This window comes from Odontesthes bonariensis, chromosome 14, assembly GCF_027942865.1.
Source record: "Odontesthes bonariensis isolate fOdoBon6 chromosome 14, fOdoBon6.hap1, whole genome shotgun sequence".
NCBI lineage: Eukaryota > Metazoa > Chordata > Actinopteri > Atheriniformes > Atherinopsidae > Odontesthes > Odontesthes bonariensis.
This window is the reverse complement of record NC_134519.1, coordinates 20,594,126-20,615,843: the sequence shown is the minus strand read 5'-3', so window position 1 is coordinate 20,615,843 and position 21,718 is coordinate 20,594,126. Positions and strand designations below refer to the sequence as shown.

The 21,718-nt window shown below is 40.2% G+C and overlaps 3 protein-coding genes across 3 annotated transcripts; all 3 read right to left on the bottom strand.

The window, feature by feature from the left end:
• Positions 1-1,809: 1,809 nt before the first annotated feature.
• Positions 1,810-10,385, bottom strand: plk3 (polo-like kinase 3 (Drosophila)). The gene is made up of 15 exons (XM_075483425.1): positions 10,041-10,385; positions 8,936-9,043; positions 8,716-8,832; positions 8,162-8,291; positions 7,945-8,032; positions 7,413-7,508; positions 7,074-7,272; positions 6,785-6,911; positions 6,476-6,591; positions 5,033-5,153; positions 4,858-4,941; positions 4,442-4,604; positions 4,101-4,230; positions 3,883-3,993; positions 1,810-3,722 (listed from the first exon to the last, which is right to left on the bottom strand). Exons 1-15 carry the CDS (start codon positions 10,254-10,256, stop codon positions 3,525-3,527), a joined length of 2,004 nt encoding a protein of 667 aa, XP_075339540.1. The 5' UTR covers positions 10,257-10,385; the 3' UTR covers positions 1,810-3,524.
• A 992-nt stretch (positions 10,386-11,377) lies between these two features.
• cacybp (calcyclin binding protein) lies at positions 11,378-18,568 on the bottom strand. Its single transcript, XM_075483424.1, has 6 exons — positions 18,435-18,568; positions 15,922-16,132; positions 15,705-15,801; positions 15,513-15,612; positions 13,809-13,903; positions 11,378-12,278 (listed from the first exon to the last, which is right to left on the bottom strand). Exons 1-6 carry the CDS (start codon positions 18,450-18,452, stop codon positions 12,116-12,118), a joined length of 684 nt encoding a protein of 227 aa, XP_075339539.1. The 5' UTR covers positions 18,453-18,568; the 3' UTR covers positions 11,378-12,115.
• Positions 18,569-19,997: 1,429 nt separating this feature from the next.
• mrps14 (mitochondrial ribosomal protein S14) lies at positions 19,998-21,501 on the bottom strand. The gene is made up of 3 exons (XM_075482291.1): positions 21,401-21,501; positions 20,545-20,709; positions 19,998-20,406 (listed from the first exon to the last, which is right to left on the bottom strand). The coding sequence occupies exons 1-3, from the start codon at positions 21,467-21,469 to the stop codon at positions 20,224-20,226; spliced, it is 417 nt and encodes a 138-aa protein (XP_075338406.1). The 5' UTR covers positions 21,470-21,501; the 3' UTR covers positions 19,998-20,223.
• Positions 21,502-21,718: the final 217 nt, after the last annotated feature.

Below are 21,718 nucleotides of genomic sequence, written 5' to 3'. Positions count from 1 at the left end.
TCCTCCTTATCCGGACTTGACGTCTCCGAGCAGATACTGGAAGCCGGTTTAAACAGATAACACCAAATGCTTTTCCTTGTTTTCTCCCTGTGCTTCTTTTGAAAAAGATAATGCTAAATATGGGCCATGAGGGTTAGAAATCAAACCCTTATTTCCAACATTAATTAGACGCGAGAAGTTGAGTTTCCATGCTGCATTTCACAAATGACATTCTCACTCATACCCTCTTGACACATTTGTCACATGTCTACTCTGTAAACTCATGTTCCTATTTCGAAGGCTTAACTGTCATGTTCTTTTTTTTTTAGCTTTCATACGTGCACCAAAGTGTGATGCCGAACTCAGACTGTAGACACTGAACCTATTTTTGTCAGTGCATACATGTTTTGAGGAACTCAGGGCACCAAAACAGACCAGTGTCAAGAAGCTTCTCTTTGTAAAGAACATGTCTCTTACAGTCAAGTGTTGCATCAGGTTTAGGACTAAGTTGTGTCGCTTGAGTGAAGGAAATGCCTTTAAGAAAAGCTCAGCATCTGTGAAGAGGGAAACATCTGGCTAAACTCTGCAACACTGTGGAATCATTATCTTCGATGTCTGTACACACACAAACAATATGCAGTTTGAGATTTATTCCCACATAAGTAGAAGTAAAGTTGCGGGAATGTTCAGACCTGAAAGTTGAGCTTAAGTTGCTCTCTCTCATCCTCACACATTAAATCTATTCTCCAAAAAGTTTTTGCATTGATAAACCAATTTAACATTACACTTTTATTCGATGAGTTGTGCAATGTTTGTGGGTTTTTGCAAGTGTATCAGACAGCAGTTAAATTGAATCATTTAGTTTTTGCAGTTTCAAAAGCGCACTCTTGCAAATCCTTTCACCACTGCTATGGCAATTGTATGGGTCTAGTCTTTCCTAATGTGTATTATTCTCCGTCACAATGATGTGATAAACCTGGAAAACATTTCCAGCCGTCTCCCGTTTTAAGTCAACATGTACTTTTGTGCAACAATGTGTGGGAAACAGAGAACCCATAACCCTGTATTAAATGAGCACATTTCCAACAGAAGCGTGTCCTCTCATGCCAGCACTGCATTCTGATCCAGATGGTATTCGTTTCTTGACGTGAACCAGAATTTTAGGTGCTTAAACTGAATATATAAAAAAAAACAATGCTTGTAATGTATATATATTTTTTTTAAAACTACAATAGCTCTATGAGCTGCACAAGAACAAAATAATAAAAAAAAAATATTGAGTCCTAATATTCTTTTTAGTTCAACTCTGCTCTGTACCACAGGAGAAGAGACCAGGGGGAGCAGCTGGGATTAGAGCCCAAGAGTTCATACTGAGGTTGTGGGTGCACAGGTCAACTGCAAAGTTCATAGCATGCTCAAAGCAAGATTCATCAAGCACACCACAGCCGCACTTAACTTTCACACACAACTGGATTGGATTGTAGGAAGTTTCTGTTCATGCAGTGTCATTGGCCTAGAGAAGCTTTAGAAATCCTGAGGTGTTCATCTATAAGCAAGAATACAAGTAATTTTAGGAAAAATTCATGCTAAAAAAAAAAAAAAAAAACTAAATAAGTCCACTTACGGAAAATAGTTTCTCAATTTGATAAATTTATTCATAAGTTCATTTATCCTTTTGCCTCAAAGTGTAAAATTACGAGTCAAATATAACATAGAGCTATGAGGATATGCGTAGGAGTCAAGATCAGCTTTGTAAAGATACAAATATTTAGAAATGAAACGAAAGTCAAGTCAAAAGTCATCCGTTAAAAACTAAACAACAAAAGTCCATTAATTTTCAATAAACTTTATTTTAGTCCCATTTTCCCCAAAACATGTTACATACAAAAAGGTGATTGGAATTGAACATTTCCTTGTGTCAAGACCACAACATTACACAATAAATTAAAAAAAAAACATGTATAAATAAAAGAATAAATAAAACAGGACATTATGTGCCAAAAAAAATAAAGACTCTTCTAAATTGGCAGATGGCTTTCACAATGTTGGGTTTTTCTGGGGGGGGTGGAACACATGTAAGTAATACTTGTATTCCGGGTCACAGTTTTTAGGATACGACTCTGGATCAAGAAAGCAATGTAAACCGATAAAGGATTACAGTACAGTACAGTACAACAGAGTACAATGTTTTCTTTTTTCCATAGTAGATATTACTGATATATATATTTATGTTAACAGTTGTTCTAAAAGCTTATACCAGGTAGTGAGAGTGTAGTGCTACTGGATTTACTTTTAAACTTGGCTCAAAGTAAAAAGTAAATCCCACCTGTAAAACCCATCTCAAATCTTGTTTGTAGCCAGCTTGACATTCACAAAGGTTGTTATTGCACTATACAGTCATCCCTCAGAAAGGCACTTTTATCTTCCCTCCCCACCCTTATTTCCATGTGTGTGTGCACACACACTCACCGCATGTGAATTTAAAAAAGAAAAAATGCAATCACTTTAAAAACCAAACCTTTTGGCATCTAGTTAAAAACAACTAAAATATGAGAAGTGATGGTAAAAAAACAAGAAAAGAAAGGATTTTCCAGATGAATTTAGAAAAAAGGAAGTGCAAAACCGCATCAGTGAATTTTGTATCGAATGACATTTAAAAAAAAGGGCAAGTGATGTTGGAACAGAAGAAATTACTCAAAACTTTAGCAACAGCATCATGAAATAAGGCCATAAATGTTTGTGCATGTGAGGTCAAGATCTAAAGTGATCCTAAAGCTGGCTCATTTAAAAAAAAAAAACATAATAATGTGAGTACCATAGTCCAAACAGGCCAGAAACAAACTGAGGGTAGGAGGGTCTCTCTCCAGTCAAACCATTGTTCCCAAAGCATCTATGTTGAAAGATCACAGTTGCAGTCAATGGTGGAAAGACCTTGCAGCTAAAATGCTTTTGGAAAAGTGAGCCTAACTGCATTTCAGCCACAAGACTTTCCCTTTTCCGTTGCAAGCTATCTGGACAGTTTTAGTGTTTAGACACCTTTCAGAAACCGTGCCTGTGTAGTCGGCTATCAATGGAGGCTGAAAGCTGCAGGCTCGGTGGGATTCAAAGATCCACCTAAGAAGCAGAGGTTTTGAATGAGCAAGGAAGGTAACTGGGTGTTTATGGAGGCATCTGCCTGCGAGGCATCCATCATTTCAGGCAAGGTATTAATCTCTTCATAAAAGGTATCAATACCTTCCAGGTGGATACCTTTTAGGCATAAGCTGGGCAGGCACAAACCCTTGAGGCAGATGCTGCTTTGGGCAACTTCCTGACTGCTCAACGTTCAACAAAGTCAGTCAATCTGGTAATCTAGACAGCAGTCCAGATGAGAATGTCGCTCAGTGGAGTTTAAAAGCCTTTCATCCATCTACTGGCTTCAGCAGCTCTCGGCTCTGCCTTGAGAAATCAACCAGTCATGCTGAGTAAGAAAAAGGTCTTAACTGGTCAGGTTGCCTCGAAGGCATCTGCCACTCAGGTAGCCTGCGAGGCACTGAGATGTGCTCTCAGGCATCTGCGTGGTGTTGGAGCAGCTGCACCACATATCTGAGGCGGTGGCAGAGCTCAGAGGTGCAGCCCATCTCATTTAGCATGCTGAGGAGGTACGTGTACGAGACGCGCTCCCGACTGATGTAGGTGAGCAAGTACGAGTCATCAGATGACTTGCAGAGGATAATTTTTGTGTGGTCTGTGTAGAAGTTAACCTAGAAGAGAATGAAAAGTGAACAGATGTAAGAAAAAAAATACAGGGACAACACAACATCGCCAAACAAAAAAGGGAAAATAAACCTGATGCCAATCAGCTCAATATTACATAACTTGTTTTATGAATGTATGATGACCAGAATTAAAGTTTGATCAAACCTGTAGAGTGCCATTGTTGAAGAGCATGACAAGAGCATGGTCCGTCTTCACCCACTGGAGGAGCAGAGGAGGAGGACCCGAGAGCTGCTCATCACATTGCAGATCTCCACCCTAAGGAAGACAGACACGTTTGCTTAATTCATTTGATCAGCAAATACCAACCAAATCCACACAGACTGATTAAATCAACCAATGAAGGCAATTTAAAAACCACACACCTCCATAAGGTTCTGTTCCATGTAGTTGGCCATGAGTTCTACAATTTGTTTCTGACTGCGAAGCTGCTCAGGTAGCGAGTTGGTTGGAAAAGTGAAGTGTTTGTTGTTGGTCAAGCAGTAATGAACTGTCCTGTTTGAGGAAAAAAAAGAAAAGAAACAAAGGACATCAAATATTTGTTTGATGAAAGATGAGTTTTGACAAAGCCACACTGCCTTGTTTGGCTCTGGAAAATGCTAAACTGCAGTTGAAACAAAATGTATTTGCTCAGCCCATTCACTTGGCTGAGTCAAGTTATTATGCAAGAGTCAAACAGGCTGGTAGTCAAATACGGTTTACTTACTTGCGTTGGTCACAAAGACTGAGATGTGTTCCCTCATTGAAGAGCACACCTATGCCTTGGTTCGAGAGCTGGTAGCCAAACCCATATTTGTTCGAGTAGTCAACCCATTTAGTCACCCACAGGAAGGACTGAGGTCTGGACAAACAGGGTGGATTTCTAGTAGCTGAAGAGACAAAAAGAAAATCTTAATTATTGAACAGTTTTCCAAGGATATACCATCAGCCTTAATTTAAGAGGTGACGTCTGTGTCACACAGACCAATGGTTCATTTTAAGGTGAGCAGAATTTTCTTGCACTGAACCAACCTCAGATGGAAATACTAATAAAACTAAAAAAATAAATTGCATGGAGGACATCAGATATACCATGCCAATCATCATTATCTTTATGTTAAAAGCACTCCACTCCAATCCTACCTGCAGGCATGGTGGCCAAGCAGTTGTTGAGAACTTTCATTGCAGCTTCAGCAACAGCTGAAGGAGTCAGGGCATCCTCACAGGCTGTGGGGGGGAAACAAGCAAGACACTGATAAGAAAAACTGAAGTAACACAAATAGCAAATTCTTTTTTAAGAATGGGAAGTGAAACCTACGTTCTGTGCTGCTGGCCATCGTGCCTTTGAAAGAGCGCGAGATGGACTTCCTGGATTCCTCCTCAGCTGGAGTGTGTTCCAGAGGCACAGAACTGACCAGCTGACCAGTGGGAGAGGTCACCTGAGCACCAATACAAGATACGATTTAAGTGGCCATTTCATGACGATACAAACAAAATGATAGCAAAGATGGAGAAAAAAAACAAAAGGCCAAAGAATAGTAACCATGGAACTGCTTGAAACATGATGAATAAGCTCTAATAACTCTTGCACCCTTCCTAAGCTTTGCCAGTAAAGTCTCTAACGCATCTTAAACTGTAACCTTTGGTTGTTTCAGTTTTGTGCATCTTGCTTCTGCAAGGTGAAACAGCTTTCACAAGTACCACATTTTAATTCTGTGTGCTCTGCAAGCATGCTGCAAGTTTGATATGTAGCCCCTAATCACTAAGCCATTTTAACCTGCCTGGATTTGTATGGATGTCAGTGTTTTTTCCTCTAAACATTTGCCCAAAAAATTTGAATACAATTTTAATTGCTACTTTGTGTAGTCAGAACTGAGAGGATATATAAAATATATATCCAGCATTTGCTTATTGAAGTGAACCTGAAGAACAGTACGTTATCAAAGAAATATTCACTAAAGAGTAAACAATGTAGCACCCATAAGGCTCCATAAATAGAAACTAAACCAGCCTGATTAGGGATAGGCCAACTGTGCATCCTGCTGTTGGCATTTAAACCCTGCTCTAGTTGTGGATCACAACATATTATTATTTATTTTATTTAATCTATATTTTTTTTGAAAGAGCACATCAGTATGGTCACAGAAAAATAACCATATGGTGGAGAAAATGGATAGAACAAACCCATTTCCTCAAATCCTCACAAAAAGAGGCTTAAATTATTTTTTATTTTCTTTAAAAGTCTGAATGGACTCAATTCCCCCAAATGAATTAAAATGGATTCTCCCAACATCAAACTGTTCTCAACTACAACATGAATAACTTCTGGGATAATGTGCCATCTTATGCAGATTTAAAAAAAAGACCATTCTTTTGAATTAGCTACATTATTAAAAACACAATCCACTGCCAAAATAATATATCTGTCCTGTCTACGATCGTCTATTCAAAGGGTGCAGTTCGTATTCTGAGAAAAACGTTCGAGCTTTTCTTCATAAATCAAAATGGTATTCATTCATCCCATTTCTACATCGGCTGCCGTTTAAGTGAAGATGCTGACACACAATTTGAAGCTTATGTGAAACACAGGATGCAAAGCAATTCTTTCAGAACAGTTTCTCCACCTTAAAATGCATATACTTGATTTTCTCCCAATGCCTTACGATTGCTTCAAGACTGTCAAGAATGACTCTGCAATTTGACTCTGCAATTTTATTGCACGATTACGGAACACAAAAATAAATAAATAAAAAGGATGTACCTCATTGGGTCCCACGGTTTTGTAGCTGATCTGCCGGTTGATGGAACATTTAACAATGCCTGACACCAGCTTGGAAATGTCCTTGTCATCCTTGTCCTCGCATGGAATCCTCTCTGCTGCGAAACAAAGATTTTTTGTCATTTTAATCACAAAAAAAAAAAAAAAATCCCACAAGAGATTTTCCCCCCCCCCATTTGGAAATGCTTGATAAAAGAAAACAAAACAAAAAAAAAAAAAAAAAACGCAATGTATTCATCAATTTAAGATATTTTCAGAGCTCTAAAGAGTGTGGCTGCTGCTGTTGCTTACCTTTTGTTTTTTTCTTGCCAAAGAAGCTCTTGGCCATTTTAGTGAAGAATTTCTTGGCAGGACTTGGAGGATGGAGCTCTGGCACCATCATACAGCTGCTGGGGGGAAGTTTGTCAGGAGTGAAACCCTAAAAAAGAAGCAAAATAGACATTAGGAAAAAAGAAAAAACTAAAGGCTTTTTTTCTGACCCAGCTGTGATCTTCAGATTATGGCACAACTGTGACAAATTAATTGAAATCTCAGTCATTCTATAGTACTTAGTGACAAAACTAGCAGAAGCTCAACATACTTTGGTGAAGAATTCGTGGTTGAGGATTTGCTCCAGGGTGAGTCTGTCACTAGGATTTTTCTGTAGGATGCCTGAGATGAGTTTCTGTGCAGCAGGGGAGAGTGTTGAGGGCAGATTGTACCGAACTTCTTTTATACACTTGTACGTCTCTTTCAAGTCAAGAGTCTCAAAAGGAGGGTTGCCACACATTAGTGTGTACCTGTGAGGATGAAACAAAGGGAACAGTTGGTGAGCTTCTAAGTCAAAGCAATAATCTGGGCCTAAAACAAACAAACAAAAAAAAAAAAAAAAAAAAAACAACTAGATGATAAACGAACAATTAGCCAAAAATAAACTCACATGACACATCCCAGGGACCAGACGTCAGATTCGGTACCGTGGCCCTGCCTGTTGAGCACCTCTGGGGCCAAGTAATTGGGAGTCCCGCAGATTGTTCTGAGAAAAAAAAAAAAAAAAAAGGATATGCTCAGTTTAATACATAAAGGGATTCAAATTCATTTCTGTATTGCAAAAGGCATGAGTGATTTTTAATTTTTTTCCCCCTGCTACACTAATTTTTCTGGTATTCCACAGGAAGATGTCAAAGAGGTATTGAAACTCTGTTCTAAGAACTACACTCAACTGCCACTTTGGAAACCGGTTTAGTTAGTTACATACGTGGGCGAAGCTGTGGTTGGGAGAATGCGCTTAGTAACCAATGCAAAGGTTTTAGGTCAAGTGGCTTTATGCTAAAATGGGGCATTACGCACTCAGCTGGAACAGCTTTAAAATATCTTCACATAAGCCGTTCCCTTATTCAATGGAATTCCCTCACTTTCTAAGTCTGTTGCCACTTCCAGAGATAAACCATTCTTTAAAAGAAAATACTAACTTTTTCCTCTGTTCCACCGTCTCCAGCTTGGCAGCAAGCCCAAAGTCTCCAAGCCGCAACTCCATGTTCTCATTTACAAAGAAGTTGCCTGAGAAGAGACCAATGCATTTGCTTAGTCAGCATTCCACAGATAATATGTGCATCACCAAAGTCACGGCAGATTCCTGGGATGCTTGCACATGGGTGCTCCACGTCATTTTAGTCATTTGCCACATACCTAGTTTGAGATCTCGGTGCAGGATGCCCCTGCTGTGGAGGTACTTGAGGCCGGATATGATGTGTTTGAGGTAATATCGCACCTCTGGCTCCGTCAGCGTGTGTCTTGCCTTCCAAATGTGCGCCAGGGACTGCAGAGACATAGCAATGAGTAAACTGTAGACCCTGCATCCGTCAATGGGACTGTGCAACACACATCCCCGAAGCATCAGAAATTAAATAGGGGTGTGATTAAGATGAGTGCCTTCAATTAACTGTGATTTAGCAGTTACACATGACTAAGTTAACCCAGTGGAGCGTTTCAGTTGTCGTCATGTGACATCACTGCAGTGTATATATAAAAAAAAAAATCCAAGTTATCGATATTAATTCTACTTTACAGTATTGACAGTTTGAAACATTCAAAGCAGAAGCTAAAATGGGAACCTCCAGGGGGTTGGATTAAAAAAAAAAAAAAAAAAAAACATTTGGAATAGTTCCATTGCAGAGTACTACAAAGCAAACAAGCACTTGAGAGCCACACAGAACCAGTCTTAGAGATTTCTGAAGACTCACCTTCCGACTGCAGAGCTCGAGGAATATGTAGATGTTGTCTTGGTCTTCAAAATAATGAGAGAATTTCACCACATGCTTGTGCGACAGGGTTTTGTGCAGTTCGATCTCATTCGTAATCTGTCAACATTTGACAATTGATTAGCGTCTGTTCGTTACTCAACACCGATATTGACAGTTTCCACCCTCTCCACCAAGATCTCAAAAAGATGGCACTGCCTACCTTGTCCCTCTGGTGTGGTTTGGAAACCCTGCTCTGTGGAATCACCTTCACAGCATACATTTTGTTGTTGGTAAGGTCTGTCATCTCATAGCATCTCGCAAAGCCACCCTTGGGAGAAAAACATCATTAAGAGTTTAAAAATGCAGCAGGTTAAAAACATGCAATGGCCATAAATATTCTGCTTCAAAGGCCAGTCTTTCATATGAGGATCAATAGCTGGAGAGTAGGCAATCAAATTATTCCTCATCAGCCAGTCAGCCAATCCTGAAAGGCCAGACTGGACAAAATGAATAAAAACAGTCTAAATAAGGGTTAATTAAATCAGATGCATCTTTTTTTTTTTTTTTATAGCCAAGATAAAACGGCATCTGCCGTTGTCATGTAGAGACTGAAACCAGCAATCAACCCCCCCAAAAAATGTGCCCATCGCTGTTTATTGCTGCATTTTTGTTGATACAATCAAGCGTTTACATGCTGGGGGACAGAATGGGTGAAGCAGACCGCGCTGCTGCATTCAGTAACTGTGAAAGTGACGAAGACGTTTCCAGCTCTGCGGCAGGCAGCAGAGGCAGGAGGGGGGGAAAGAAAAAGATCTGGCTGACTGCCCGACGCAGCGTATCGATGACGAGCAACATGTTGATACACTCCCTCCATTCATTCATACATACATACATGTGAAATCATTACTGTCTGACACAGGGATCGCATAGCCAGGCAGATTTGACTTTGGGTAAACGGCCTTTCAAAGGAAGCCATTAAAACGCGAGGTGTGTTGTGTACGGTCACAGTTGAGTTTTTTTTTTATTTTTTTTTTTTTATTAGATTTTGCCAGCCATGTGTGCGCACACAGGAGCTTGGGCACACCTTGCGCCTGATTCATTCAGCAGCGACGCGCACAGCAGGGGGAGATTGTTCAAATTCACCACGAGGTATTTCTGTTCCCGGATCACCACCAACACACCTGGAAAATGGCTCATGACAACTTTTAATCCTGAAATGTTTGGCGTGTTATCCTAAAACGCCGCCTAATTCATTCAGATTCTAGATCCATCTGTCGCCTGGTGAAGCGGGGCAGCAAACGCAAGTACAAATGAAACCTTCATACCTTTCCCAAAAGCTTCCCTTTACTGTAGGATCTCCCTGTCTTGGTGTCCGTCACCACCTGAGCCAGCTCTGGTTTGGTTTGGTCGGCTTTATTCCTGCTGTTTCTCGCCGGGCCAGAGGACTGTTGGGCTCCGCGCTCCGGCACAGGCTTCAATAAATCCGCATTCATGTTGTGGCATGAAATACGCTGCGCCGCGGTGAAACAACCGGTATCCATTAAACACAGCGGTAACAGCAGTCGCCTCCTGTGTATATTCCTTTCGCTTAATATGTCTCAGTAACAAATCTGGTGTACAGCGACGTGTAGCGCTCCTCTGACTGTCTCCATCTGGCGTGTCTGGGCACAGATCTCCCGCATATATAGAGAGCGGCGACGTCACGGGGGCGGGGAAATGGCGCAATGGTGGAGAAAGTCCAGATGATTTGCTTTGACAGAGCCTCGATCGAAAATTCATCTGGAAGCCCAGAAAATATATGAATGAAACAGCTAAACAAAAAAACAAAACAAAAAACGCTCTCTCCCACATTGATGTTAAGTCACAACGGGAGACTAATGATGCTGTAAGGCAGCCATGACAGTTTCTATCCGTCACCTTTCAGACCTACATATTATTAAGGTAAAACGAGCGAGTTCTTAAATCATATTCTGATTTTACTTTTCTACTCCGGGTTAACATGGGTCCTAACCTCTACACTTTCACCGGTTTCAAAATGTCTGCTTATGACTAATGTGGAATGGCTTTTTGAAACACTCCAACTGAACCTGCCCTATTGAATTTGATTGTGCACGTTACCACGGGTTCAGGTCCAATTACACTCCACGAGTCCCACTTTATCACATTCAAGCATGGATCTCTAGGCTACCTTGCCATGCCGCAAAAAAAAAAAAAAAAAAAAGAAAGAAAAAAAAACTGAACCCGTTCTACAGGTCATTGAATGACAGTGGGCCGTTTATAAAACAAAACAAACACAAATAAAGATCCGACATAATTGTTTTGCCAGTGGCTACGGAAGCAACAATACGCAAGGTTAGATTCCATCTGTGAAATCCCCAGATGTTAACTTCTGCCACCTGGCGGACAACACACAGTTCAACAACATGAACTCTGCAGAAGTTTACCGAGGAAACAAACAAAACAAAACAAAACAAAAAAAAAGATGCTGGTGCTTCCTAACTGTAGGATCGAACAGAAGCAGTGCTAAATGTTTTATCTGAACGAGTGTAAAACTCAGTCTTCATGGACAGAAGGGTTAAAAGACTGCATATGTCTTTAGTGAGCGTCCGAATCTAATATACATCAGAGCGCAATAAGATCAGAAAACAGACGGTAACACAGATCAGGTCAACTGTTTTATTCGATGGAAGCTGTGGAACAACCCGAGGATGGGAGAAGATGACAGTAACCAAAGTCAAGAGTAATCATCAAAATAAGAAACATTTTCACAACGTCGCATCACAACTGGAACGGTGCTGCCACACAAAGAAGTTACATTGAGACACTGTCCAACTCCACTGAAAAAGGTCCCATTTCACTTTGCAACTGGAATGGGAAAAGCACGTACATTTCTTTCCTTCCTCTTCTCTTTGTAAAACAAATAAACACAGACTCATGTGGTAATGTTGACCGTTGCACTGTGCTGATGCAGGAATCATTTTATCAATTTATGGAAGATGAGTAAAGGCGGATGTGAGGATTTGAAATAAAACACAAACAAAATAAACAACTCCACAATTGATTTTGAAGCCCTTTAAGGAAGGGAAATTAACTACACCTCCCACAATTTACTCCAAAGTGTTGGAATCTTGCATCAGCAATGACTAACAGCTGAGTTATGGATGCCATCTGCTGGACGGCGCTCTTCTTTTTCCACGCAGTAAAATCTCTGCATCAGGGCCCGTCCGGTGGCTGACAGATCAGCTGCACGTTTTTCTTTTTAAGTAGGAATAAAATCAGGCCATTCAACACTATTATTTATGGGTTATACATTTTGAACTTCAGTTTTTAATATTTAAGTCATGCCAGCTCTCGCCCCTCGCGACCGTCACATGGACCTGCTGCAGAAAAGCAGCGACATCTATAAGTCCAACATGCCTTCCCCTCGGATCTTCTTCTCTTGGGACTCTGACCAGGCTTTGTTGATGGTCCTCTTCATCTCGTCATCTCCGTCTTCGTAAATCTTCTTCAGCATGGTCATCAGACCGTCGCTGGGGTCGGCATTCTCATCAACATTGGCTTTACTGTTGGCAGACAATCAGACAGTAATTTGTGTGTGGTATGCATGTACTTCTCTGAGCTGCTTAGATCTGCGCACACCCGAACCGCTTTCGTTTGCTGCCCCATACACAGTGGCATCGCACACGCACACGTTTGGTTATCAACAAAAACGTGCACACCTGTGCCCTGTTGAATGTGTGGCCAGATGGATGATGGGCCAAACAGTGCAGTCTACTTTTTTTCTTATAGCCGATTGGTCCCCATCGATATGACACCTCATTTTTACATAAGCTAAACTATTTTCAAGCGCTAAACTTGCAACTTTTGTCTCACAGGTAAAACGTTTGGTTTCATATCCATTATTGCATACTTTTTTTTTTTGTTTTACCATCAACACTTGTATCTTACCAAATGCTTATCTGTGAGCTTCCCGATGTCCCCTGTCTGGTGTGGCATGTTCCAGCACAAAATTGCACCCTCTTCATATTGCACAGTATATTGCTAATGGTGTTGAGATATGATCAAATCACTTGCAATGCACCCATTAAAGACCGAGGAGGTGCTTGCATCTGTCACATTGGAAAGCAATTATATTGTCTCCTTAAATAACATTCAATGCACGTGATTCTCAAGACATCTGAATCATTTTCAGCTGTTCACTAAACCTGAAAAGTTCCAACATTAAATGACTTCGTAAAGTCTTCAACATCTTAAAGCGATTAATCCTCAATTAGCAACCTAAAATGAATATAATTGGTTTTGAATGTCATTATCTCTGCTCTGCTTCTTGTATTTTTGGTTTGTTGACATTTTTTTGAGGACGGTATAACACCCATTAAAACCTGGTTAGACGTGTTAACACAATCCAAACAAACGCACGTCTGTGCGTGGGAAGTCTTTCAAAATCTTAGAAAGTTTACACAGCAACTGCTTTAATAATCTGAACTTAATGTATCCTATACGTTGGCATTTAGATTATCCTTCATACTGACAAGGAAAACAAGATTTTTTTTTTTTAGCTGCTTAAATTTGTTTTAAAAAAGAAACAATCTGAAGCCTCCATATTTAGGCCACACCCATATTCTTTTAGGGATGTACAACACGGACGTCTGATTGGTTCATATTGTGATGCTGTTCTGAAACGTGCCTGAGCAGACAACTAAAAAGTGTATTTGTATGAAAATAAACCAGACTGCTAACTAAATGTTCTGGGACTAAACACGGCTGGTTAATATCACACATAAAAGATGAGATCAACAGAGATCGACTGTCGCCATTAAAAATGTGACCGGCCCACCACCTTAGATATGAATGTACAAATCTGCAGGTTTTCCAGTTGGTTGCACAGTTATGGTTCAGTTTACTGTGGGCACATTCCCCCCCCCATCTAATGCATCATTAGCTACAGACCATACATTCAAACAAATGTAATCCGATAAGTTTAAAAAAAAAAAACAGATCATTTGTGCACGTCATGCCCTCAACATCAACTGAAACTACAGATTGATACACATTCCTCAAACTGACAATCGATTGATACAGTTTGAACTTACTCTTTCTCTTTAGACTGCTTATCCGCTGCCGTGAGGCATTCCCACTTCTTGGCTGTCTGCTTCTTACACATGACCAAGACCATGTCTGTTTTCATCTGTTGCAGGGAGGCAAAAACAGCTTTTAGTAACACCAAGATGCCTCAATGAGGATAAACTACAAAGTGAGCACTGAAATTGCATTTAACAACCGTTTCCACTTCGATCAGGCAAAAGATCTTTGGCATTCTTCCAGCTGACACAAAGCAAAGCAAAACTGTGTCTTAAGTTAAAACACTCTTCAAATGTTATCATTTCAAGAGCTTTCATTTGTTAGCAGTCGATTCACTATTTTCCATTTCTATCTGACAAACGGGTTTAAATCCCATGAACAAAGTACCCGAAATGGTCAAAAGAAGAATACTCAGCACGTCATGTAACGAAGTGGTACCACACTGATAAGCAGCCAGAGTTGTACCTTTCAGCCTTACTTCCTCAGTTCAGTACTTGTTTTTATTCTCCCCCCTCTCTTTTCTTGACCTTTTTTTCTGTGGCAAGGTTGAACCTCGTCTCAGTTATGTAACAACTTGCTTAAAATGCGTGCTTTTAGTTTTACGATAAATAATATATGGCTGAAAAAGAAAAAGATTTAGATATTCATCTCCAGAAAGGCGGCTGCAGACAGGCTCTGAACAGATGGTGCGTTACAGAGATGTGGCGCAAAATATGTCAGAAAATCCCAATCTCACGGATTAACTAGTTTATTTGAGGTCAGACAATTTCAGTCATTCAATTTATGAGATGCTCATCAAGAGGAAGGAGCAGATGGATACAGTGCAAACAGCTGATAACAGGGACAGCCAGGATTAGAAATTCTGTCGCCCTCGTGACACACAGTCTGTGCATCCAAAGAGGGACGACTGGCACTGGAAAAGAGGGACGCGCCATGCGCACTATCGCATAAGCAGCTGATGCTGCACTTTTCCTTGAGAGACGATACAGGGAAATTTGAAATGGGGGAGTATAAAGAGCCGAGCTTTATATGTTGAGAGGTCGACCTTATCTCCTGATAAATTTTCATTGGCCAAGAGAAACGCAGGCAACGCATCACTCAGCAGAAACATGGGCCAAGCCACTGACAAAAACTGTACTACAACTACACTCCATAACGCACATCCTCTTGTCTATGAAAAAGCAACATTTGACTCTAGCAGTTAACCTAAGGATGTAAACTGTATATAATAAGCTGCACCGGGGAAAAATTCATCATCTACAAAGTATGTCAAAGACGTGGACCGTGTGGAGAGCAGTCAGGAAGGAGAGACATTAAATGCCTTCATGAAGGCATCCTTTCGTGTTGCTCTCGGACGGATGTTTTTCTGCATTGACGGGCAGCCGCGCAAGCCTCCAAAAGAACAGCAACAGCATAACTAAAAAGGCCTACAGCCCAGAAAAAAACACCCTCAAAAATGCTACTTATTTCTATCCCCTATTAAGAATGCAAAATGAGGAGGTGCTCAAGGAACTACCTGATGCCTGACCCCCCCCTGGCCTGTTTGATGGCCCTCATCAAAAAAAATCCTCTCTGGCTGCTGCACATATTTATGAGACTGCTCCCAGGTGGCAGCTAAAGCTATAACATGTAGACGTGCACTTGCGAGACACCCTCCCCTTGTTCTCCTTAAAAAAAAAAGGTTATATGCACCCTTATATTAAAACTTTATTCACCTTTTTGTAGCTGTCCTTTACATCAATTGGATACAACAGGTTGAGAACTGTAATTTGATGGTTTTTGCCATTTAGATCCTTTACCAGCACTGAAAACGACCTGCAACAGAGACGGGAAGCATATTTAACTGTACAGGTAGAGCCACATGACGAATAAGAACAGCAAATTTAGTCTTTGGATCATCGCCTTACCTTTCTGTGAAGCCGACCTCCACATTTTCTGGTGGAATTTTCTGCACATCTTTCAAGTTCAGGTAAATTTTGACAAACTTCTCAGATTGGTCCCATGCTGCAGAAGAGATGCAAAAGTGAGAGCAATACTTTTTTCAGCCCTTCCGGACACTTTCAGAATTGTGAATATGTGCAAACAGTCGTCTTAGTTAAAAAAAAAAAAAAAACAGCTCCATACCATAGCTGGTGATCTTCACCGTGTACCCTGCTTTAGAAGCTGCAGATGGGTCTGCCTCTCTCTTAGCCTGTTGCTCTTTCTGCTGTCGCTTGGTTGTCAGCTCTTTCTCCACCTTCTTCTGCTCCTGTTTTAAGAGTTCCTGCACTCTTTTCCTCTCTGCTTTCTCCAAGAGAGAGCCCAGTTCCTGCAAGTCTGCTTCCAGCTGATTGATCTGTGTTGGGCAAAGAATGGGATCGGCGAGAAACTTACATCTTAGTAGTGGCTGAGACACAGTTGCAGCAGTATAGCAGTTTCCACGTGCACCATGTTGGGAAAATTTGCTGGTTATTATGTCACGTTTAGTTGAGCAAAATAAATAAATCTGTCACGTGCACACCCAATGCCGAGTGCCAGTCAGTCGTGCAAGAACAACCTGCGTATGCAGCAGAAAGAGTCAGAAACACATCAAACACCCCTCCTTACAGGTCAAGATATGCATTTCCCTTTCTTTGTAATAGTGATACTCCCTTAAAGCAGGAAAAATGTTGGAAATGCGAAAAAAACCAAAAATGTTTGAATGTGTGAATGAAGCTCATAAAAACATGCTGCCAAAAGTCTTTTCCCCATCTTTACTATATGTTATGTGACTGGCGCCTGGAGTGGTATGAGTGTGTGTATGTACGCTGAAGACACACAGTACCATCACACACACAACTGAAACGAGCCCTCTCTTACAGCTCGACTGGGTCATTGTCCTTTTCGCAGTATACGTGCACAGGAAGGAAATCAAGGCATTGACCCAAGTACGTCTGACCCTGCCATGGTCAGGACTGTGAAAAAACCTTAAAGACTTCGAACTTTCTCTGTGGGAGATACCTGGACATGCAAGTATAGCCGAATTCACTGCAAAGACGTCGTCTTTAAGTTACTTGAATCGTGGTTTTGTTAGATGACTCCGCAACTATAAAACCAGGAGCAGAGGGACAGTCTGAAAATGCCTCAAGCGACCACGTGTTGAAACGCAGTCTCAAAGGGCTGATTTTCAATCACGATTTCTGACGTGTAGCCATCTGACAAAAAAAACAGAATAATGTGTGAATGGGAGCAGCTTTATTTGGGAATTCAGCTGCCATCGATATGCACTTACACTGTGTTTTTTTTTTTACAAAAAAAAAAAAAAGATGCTATGCCTTGTGGTAATTCTTCTTCTTCTATGGTGTTCTGGGCGGGAATTGTAGAGTATATTTAAGGCCCAATAGAGTCTAGATGAGTATCTACACGCAGAGTCATTCAGTCTCCAACTGAATTGTCACGGTGTGCTGGGCCAATTGGATTAGAGAGCTTTCTTTTTTAAACTTTTTTTTGAAAGTTTTCAGTTAGAAGTCCAATTTTGATTAAATACAACAATTTGTGTTTTTCTACACTCATGTGAACATGCTCAATGACAGGAACAATGTGCCAGTGCTGATTATTCCGTACAGTTTTTCAGCAAGCACATCCACAGCAAAATAAGTTTCACTTATTCAACCAAATACGGTATCATCATGAATTTTGGTGTACTATGGCCCGACATAATGACTTTAGAGACAAATTGTGGACATGAGCATGGCTGTAGTGTTCATTTAAATAACCAACACCTCAGCCAATGTGAAGCAAGTCCACAATTCAAAAAGGTACAAACACCAAAGGTTTATATGTTAAAGTTTCACAAACCATTGACATTCAGCATTTTACTTTGACCTGTAGGGACTGAACTGCTTTATTATTTGGAGCAAAGACCCAAATCAGGTGAATCTAGGTTAACTCTGGGAAGCAGTTCAAATTTGAACACTTTTTGAGCTGAGATAACAATGTTGTGAACTGCATTTTTTACTAAAGAAATTGCAAAACATTTTATTCACAGGCACAAATTTTTGAGCACAAAAAAAAAGAAAAAAAATCATAATTGGTTTAGACTTTCAGTTTCAGAATACCCGACATACTTTAAACAGGCTCCATTACACTAAGAACAAAAGCCAGCATTAATCTAATAAGCGATCACAAGACGCACACTACGGTGAACATTTCTTAAACCTTTTTATTTTCAATGTAACTTCGTGACGAATCGATTAAGCGTAAATTCTGTTTATCAAGGCGACACATGGTAGCCTAACTGTCACCATAGATATGACTGTCACCATGGAGTAAGTTGCTAGAATGTTCTGCTGAACTCCACTCAAAGCAAACAGCTAAGTTAGCAACCGAGCTTCTAAAGGACGCCATAGACATGAAAGGCAAATTTTTTTAAATGTAATTTTTATTAAACAAATCGGCTGCTTCAGTTTTAGTCACAAGCTTTATCTGAACGTATGGAGTAAATAAACGCATGCCATCTCCTGACCCAAAGAGAGTGGCATGCTACTGATAAAGAACGGCTAACGAAACGCCGCTATCACTGAAATGACGCAAGCCCAACCGCCTATTGTAAAACAATGGATACTTCTGTTTTTTTTTGTCAGTGGATTCTGGCTGGGGAAAAAAGACACTCTACACACCTGTTCAGTTATGTCCATTTTTGTTGCGTCCGTGCCAGAATCACGCTTTATTTTTGACTAATTGCTACTTGGCCACTACAGTCTACACCGTACACCCAAATAATAGCGTCTCTTCTTCTACAGTATTAGTATCTTATTCTTCTGGTGTTTATTGGCGATTAGCAAACAACGTTATGGCGCATTACCGCCACCAATTGGTAAGGAGTGTGGATCTCTTGAGCAAGCCAAACAAACAAAAAAAACCCACCATCGTATCACCTATATTCTTTTGATCAAATCAGATGCTGACACATGATGAAATATGATTTTATTGAAATTATGATTTTCCTTAACTATTCTGTAAAATGTCTATACGGTCAAACTGCACTTTTATCTCCTTTCTTTTAAGTCTTTTAATCATCTTTGTGCTTTATCTCATATTTCTCACACTTAACCGTAACGTGTTCTATTGTTCCTTCTTGGTTACAAAATTCACATCTACCCGAGTCATGTTTACCCATGATGTTTTGTGTGCTCTTAAGCCCAGTGTGTCCCAATCTAAGTCTTGATATTATCCTTTCATATCTTGTTTCCTCCAGTTTACCTCACTTCTCACACTTTCCTTTGACTTCTATAAAGCCATCATCCTTTTCTCGCTTCCTCCCATTGCTTATTGCCATCTTTCCTCAACTCTACTGTTAATAATACTCTGTACTTCTGTTTTATTATAGGATCCAAGGTGGAATTGCTGACAACAGCACTTCTTCCTTTGGCTGTTGGTAAGCAAGTATTATATGTTTGTGCAGTACAGTACTGCCACTCAACAGCCATGAGTGTTAACATCTTTAAGTAAAAAAAAGTCATACTACTTCTTTTTTTTTTTTAAACAGACACATAAAGACAAAGGTAAGTACAAATGAGCTGAACAATCAAGCGTGAGGATAGTAAGAAGCCTGGTGTAAGCATTAACTACTGATAAATGCTTTAAATGACAGAGTAATGACACCCAAAATACCTGTAAATAAGATGTGTTCAAGCTCACGGGAACAACTACATTACCCATCTTTCTGTTGTGTATTTTATGGTGGCGTGAATGAATGCCATTCTGCTGTCAGAAATATCCCACTGATGCCATATGGAGTGAGCAAAAATGGTTGTAATTTAAAAAAAAAAAAACATCTACAACTCCTCAACTTTGTTTGTGTTTTTCTAAACGTTTCAGTTTGTTATCACTCAACAGATGAGACTTTTTAGAGTCGGTGGGTTGTGCCACATTTTGAACAAATTTGTTTTTACTGAACTGAGATGCTTTTGAACCAGTCGCACAGTATAAGTGAAAGTAAAGCAAATAGAACGCTTTTTCGTTTATGGGTTTAGTGAGGGTTCAATATTTCTAACTGAAATATTGCATGACACGTGGATTTCATTTCAGGCGGCTCCTGGGTCAGTCAGTGATTTTTACAAGGTGACAAAATGAGGTTGGAAGAAAATATGCTTTCCCTTGATAATATCTACACTAACACCATACAAACACTGCCGTCTCCAAGGACATTTTTCAATAAATTGAGACACTTACAATGACAGTAATATACAACAATATTTATTAATCTTTGTGCACAGTATGTTCAATGGACATACATTTTTCTTCACTAACATGAACGTTTACATTTCTGTTCTTTATTTACTGTGTGCAGCAAAAATAACACATACAGAAGTCTGAAAGGCTGATGTTCTGAACTCATGCTTATGACCACTGAAACAGCCCATTTTTCATTATTCAATCTGACTGCAAAGTCCAACAAAGCCACGGTCACCACCTTGCCCGTAGGATCCCAGACATCTGATTGTGGTCAGCAAGATGACGGAAGACGATACGACTCAGTCGCCACCTCCTCTTCACTCCCCGAGGGCGGGAAGTCAACACACACCTGTTGCGTATCCTCACAGGGCAACTGTCTCTGGGCAGTGTTGCAATCTCTTTGTCTGCTACCTCCTGCAAAATTTTTTCAAAACGTTTCAGAAGTTGTGGGTTAGTGTTTATTTAAAAAAAAAAAATGTGGCACATGAATGTTTTCATGATATCAATGAGGAAATGCATTCAGACTAAGTGTAACTTTAACAGAAACTCTACCTGAAGCTCTTTCGGTAGGATGATATTCTTCCTCAGTGCGTTAATCCGTAACCTTTCATCAGCATAGTCAAAGGCCATCTGTCTTCTCTTGACATCCCTCAGCATCCTCCAGTCAACATAGTAACCTCTAACCTGCTCTGCTGCTCCCCAGCAACTCCTCAGTGCCTGCAAACCGTGTACATGCAACCATGCATGTTAATTACATGTCCCACGTAGAAAGAGTGAACAAACTGACATTCCCCCTAAATTTCAGCCAAACATTACAGGCGGCTCTGAATGCCCTTGTATGACAGCCAATATCAATATATTCATAATGTGCACATCTGTCCTTTGGGCAAAAATTATGATGATACAGCTAGATCTGAGAACAATTATGAAAGTAATATATTAGATATACAATTCAGACGAAAATTTCAATTTTGAGGCCCCATTAGAGAAAAAACATCAAAAGTCTCATCATGTCATTTCAGGTCATGAAGACTCAGTTCACTAACGAACATGAAAACATATTCGTATGCTTTGAGGACATCTCGTTCGGTCGATGACATTTAGACGTCGGGAGCCTCAAACATGATTTAAGATTTAATTAAGAAGAAAACAAAGAAAAAAAAGAAAAATGCCACTTACAGCTAACTCACCACAACATAGAGACACGAGCATTTATAGTTTGTTTTGGAACAATATTACATCATAGTGTTACCACTACCTTTGACAACTAGCATTAGCCAGAGAGCTAAGTACGTCTACAAACACTGTCACTGCTACGTTCTTTATTTTCAAGTCAAATAATGTGCCTTACATCTAAAGAAATGCGGTGCAAAAACCCAAACACATAAAGTTACATTATTAATGTTACCTGCTGTGGTGCACAGACGGTGGAATAAAGGGTATTTAACCCCAAACATGCTATTCTGTGGACCGCCATGATGGATGAGCTGTTGTGCAAAACCACCAAGGGAGGATAGAGGTGAGTATATCGCCACCTGTCGACCAGGAGTATGAAATGCTAAACAGTGGTAAACCTGGAAATTGGTCAGTGTTCTATGGTTCAGGCGTGTCCCATCCATCTATAAACTTTCAGTAATTTTTTTTTATTCAAAGCTCCCATTCACATTTTATTTTTTTTTATTTTTTCAAGAGTAGGACGTAAAGTCTAATTTGTTCTGTTGAATAG

Excerpts from the sequence above, each read along its gene's own strand:
- plk3 (XM_075483425.1), bottom strand. The coding sequence starts at position 10,256 with ATGGATACCGGTTGTTTCACCGCGGCGCAGCGTATTTCATGCCACAAC. Across the intron at positions 9,044-10,040 it reads AAGGGAAGCTTTTGGGAAAG|GGTGGCTTTGCGAGATGCTA; the intron begins GTATGAAGGTTT and ends TTTTCTCCCAAG. Across the intron at positions 7,273-7,412 it reads TGGTCCCTGGGATGTGTCAT|GTACACACTAATGTGTGGCA; the intron begins GTGAGTTTATTT and ends TCATCCTCACAG.
- cacybp (XM_075483424.1), bottom strand. Across the intron at positions 13,904-15,512 it reads TAAAGGACAGCTACAAAAAG|ATGAAAACAGACATGGTCTT; the intron begins GTGAATAAAGTT and ends TCCCTGCAACAG. Across the intron at positions 12,279-13,808 it reads AAGCAGTCTAAAGAGAAAGA|TAAAGCCAATGTTGATGAGA; the intron begins GTAAGTTCAAAC and ends GTCTGCCAACAG.
- mrps14 (XM_075482291.1), bottom strand. The coding sequence starts at position 21,469 with ATGGCGGTCCACAGAATAGCATGTTTGGGGTTAAATACCCTTTATTCC. Across the intron at positions 20,710-21,400 it reads CCGTCTGTGCACCACAGCAG|GCACTGAGGAGTTGCTGGGG; the intron begins GTAACATTAATA and ends CACGGTTTGCAG. Across the intron at positions 20,407-20,544 it reads TCCTACCGAAAGAGCTTCAG|GAGGTAGCAGACAAAGAGAT; the intron begins GTAGAGTTTCTG and ends AAAATTTTGCAG.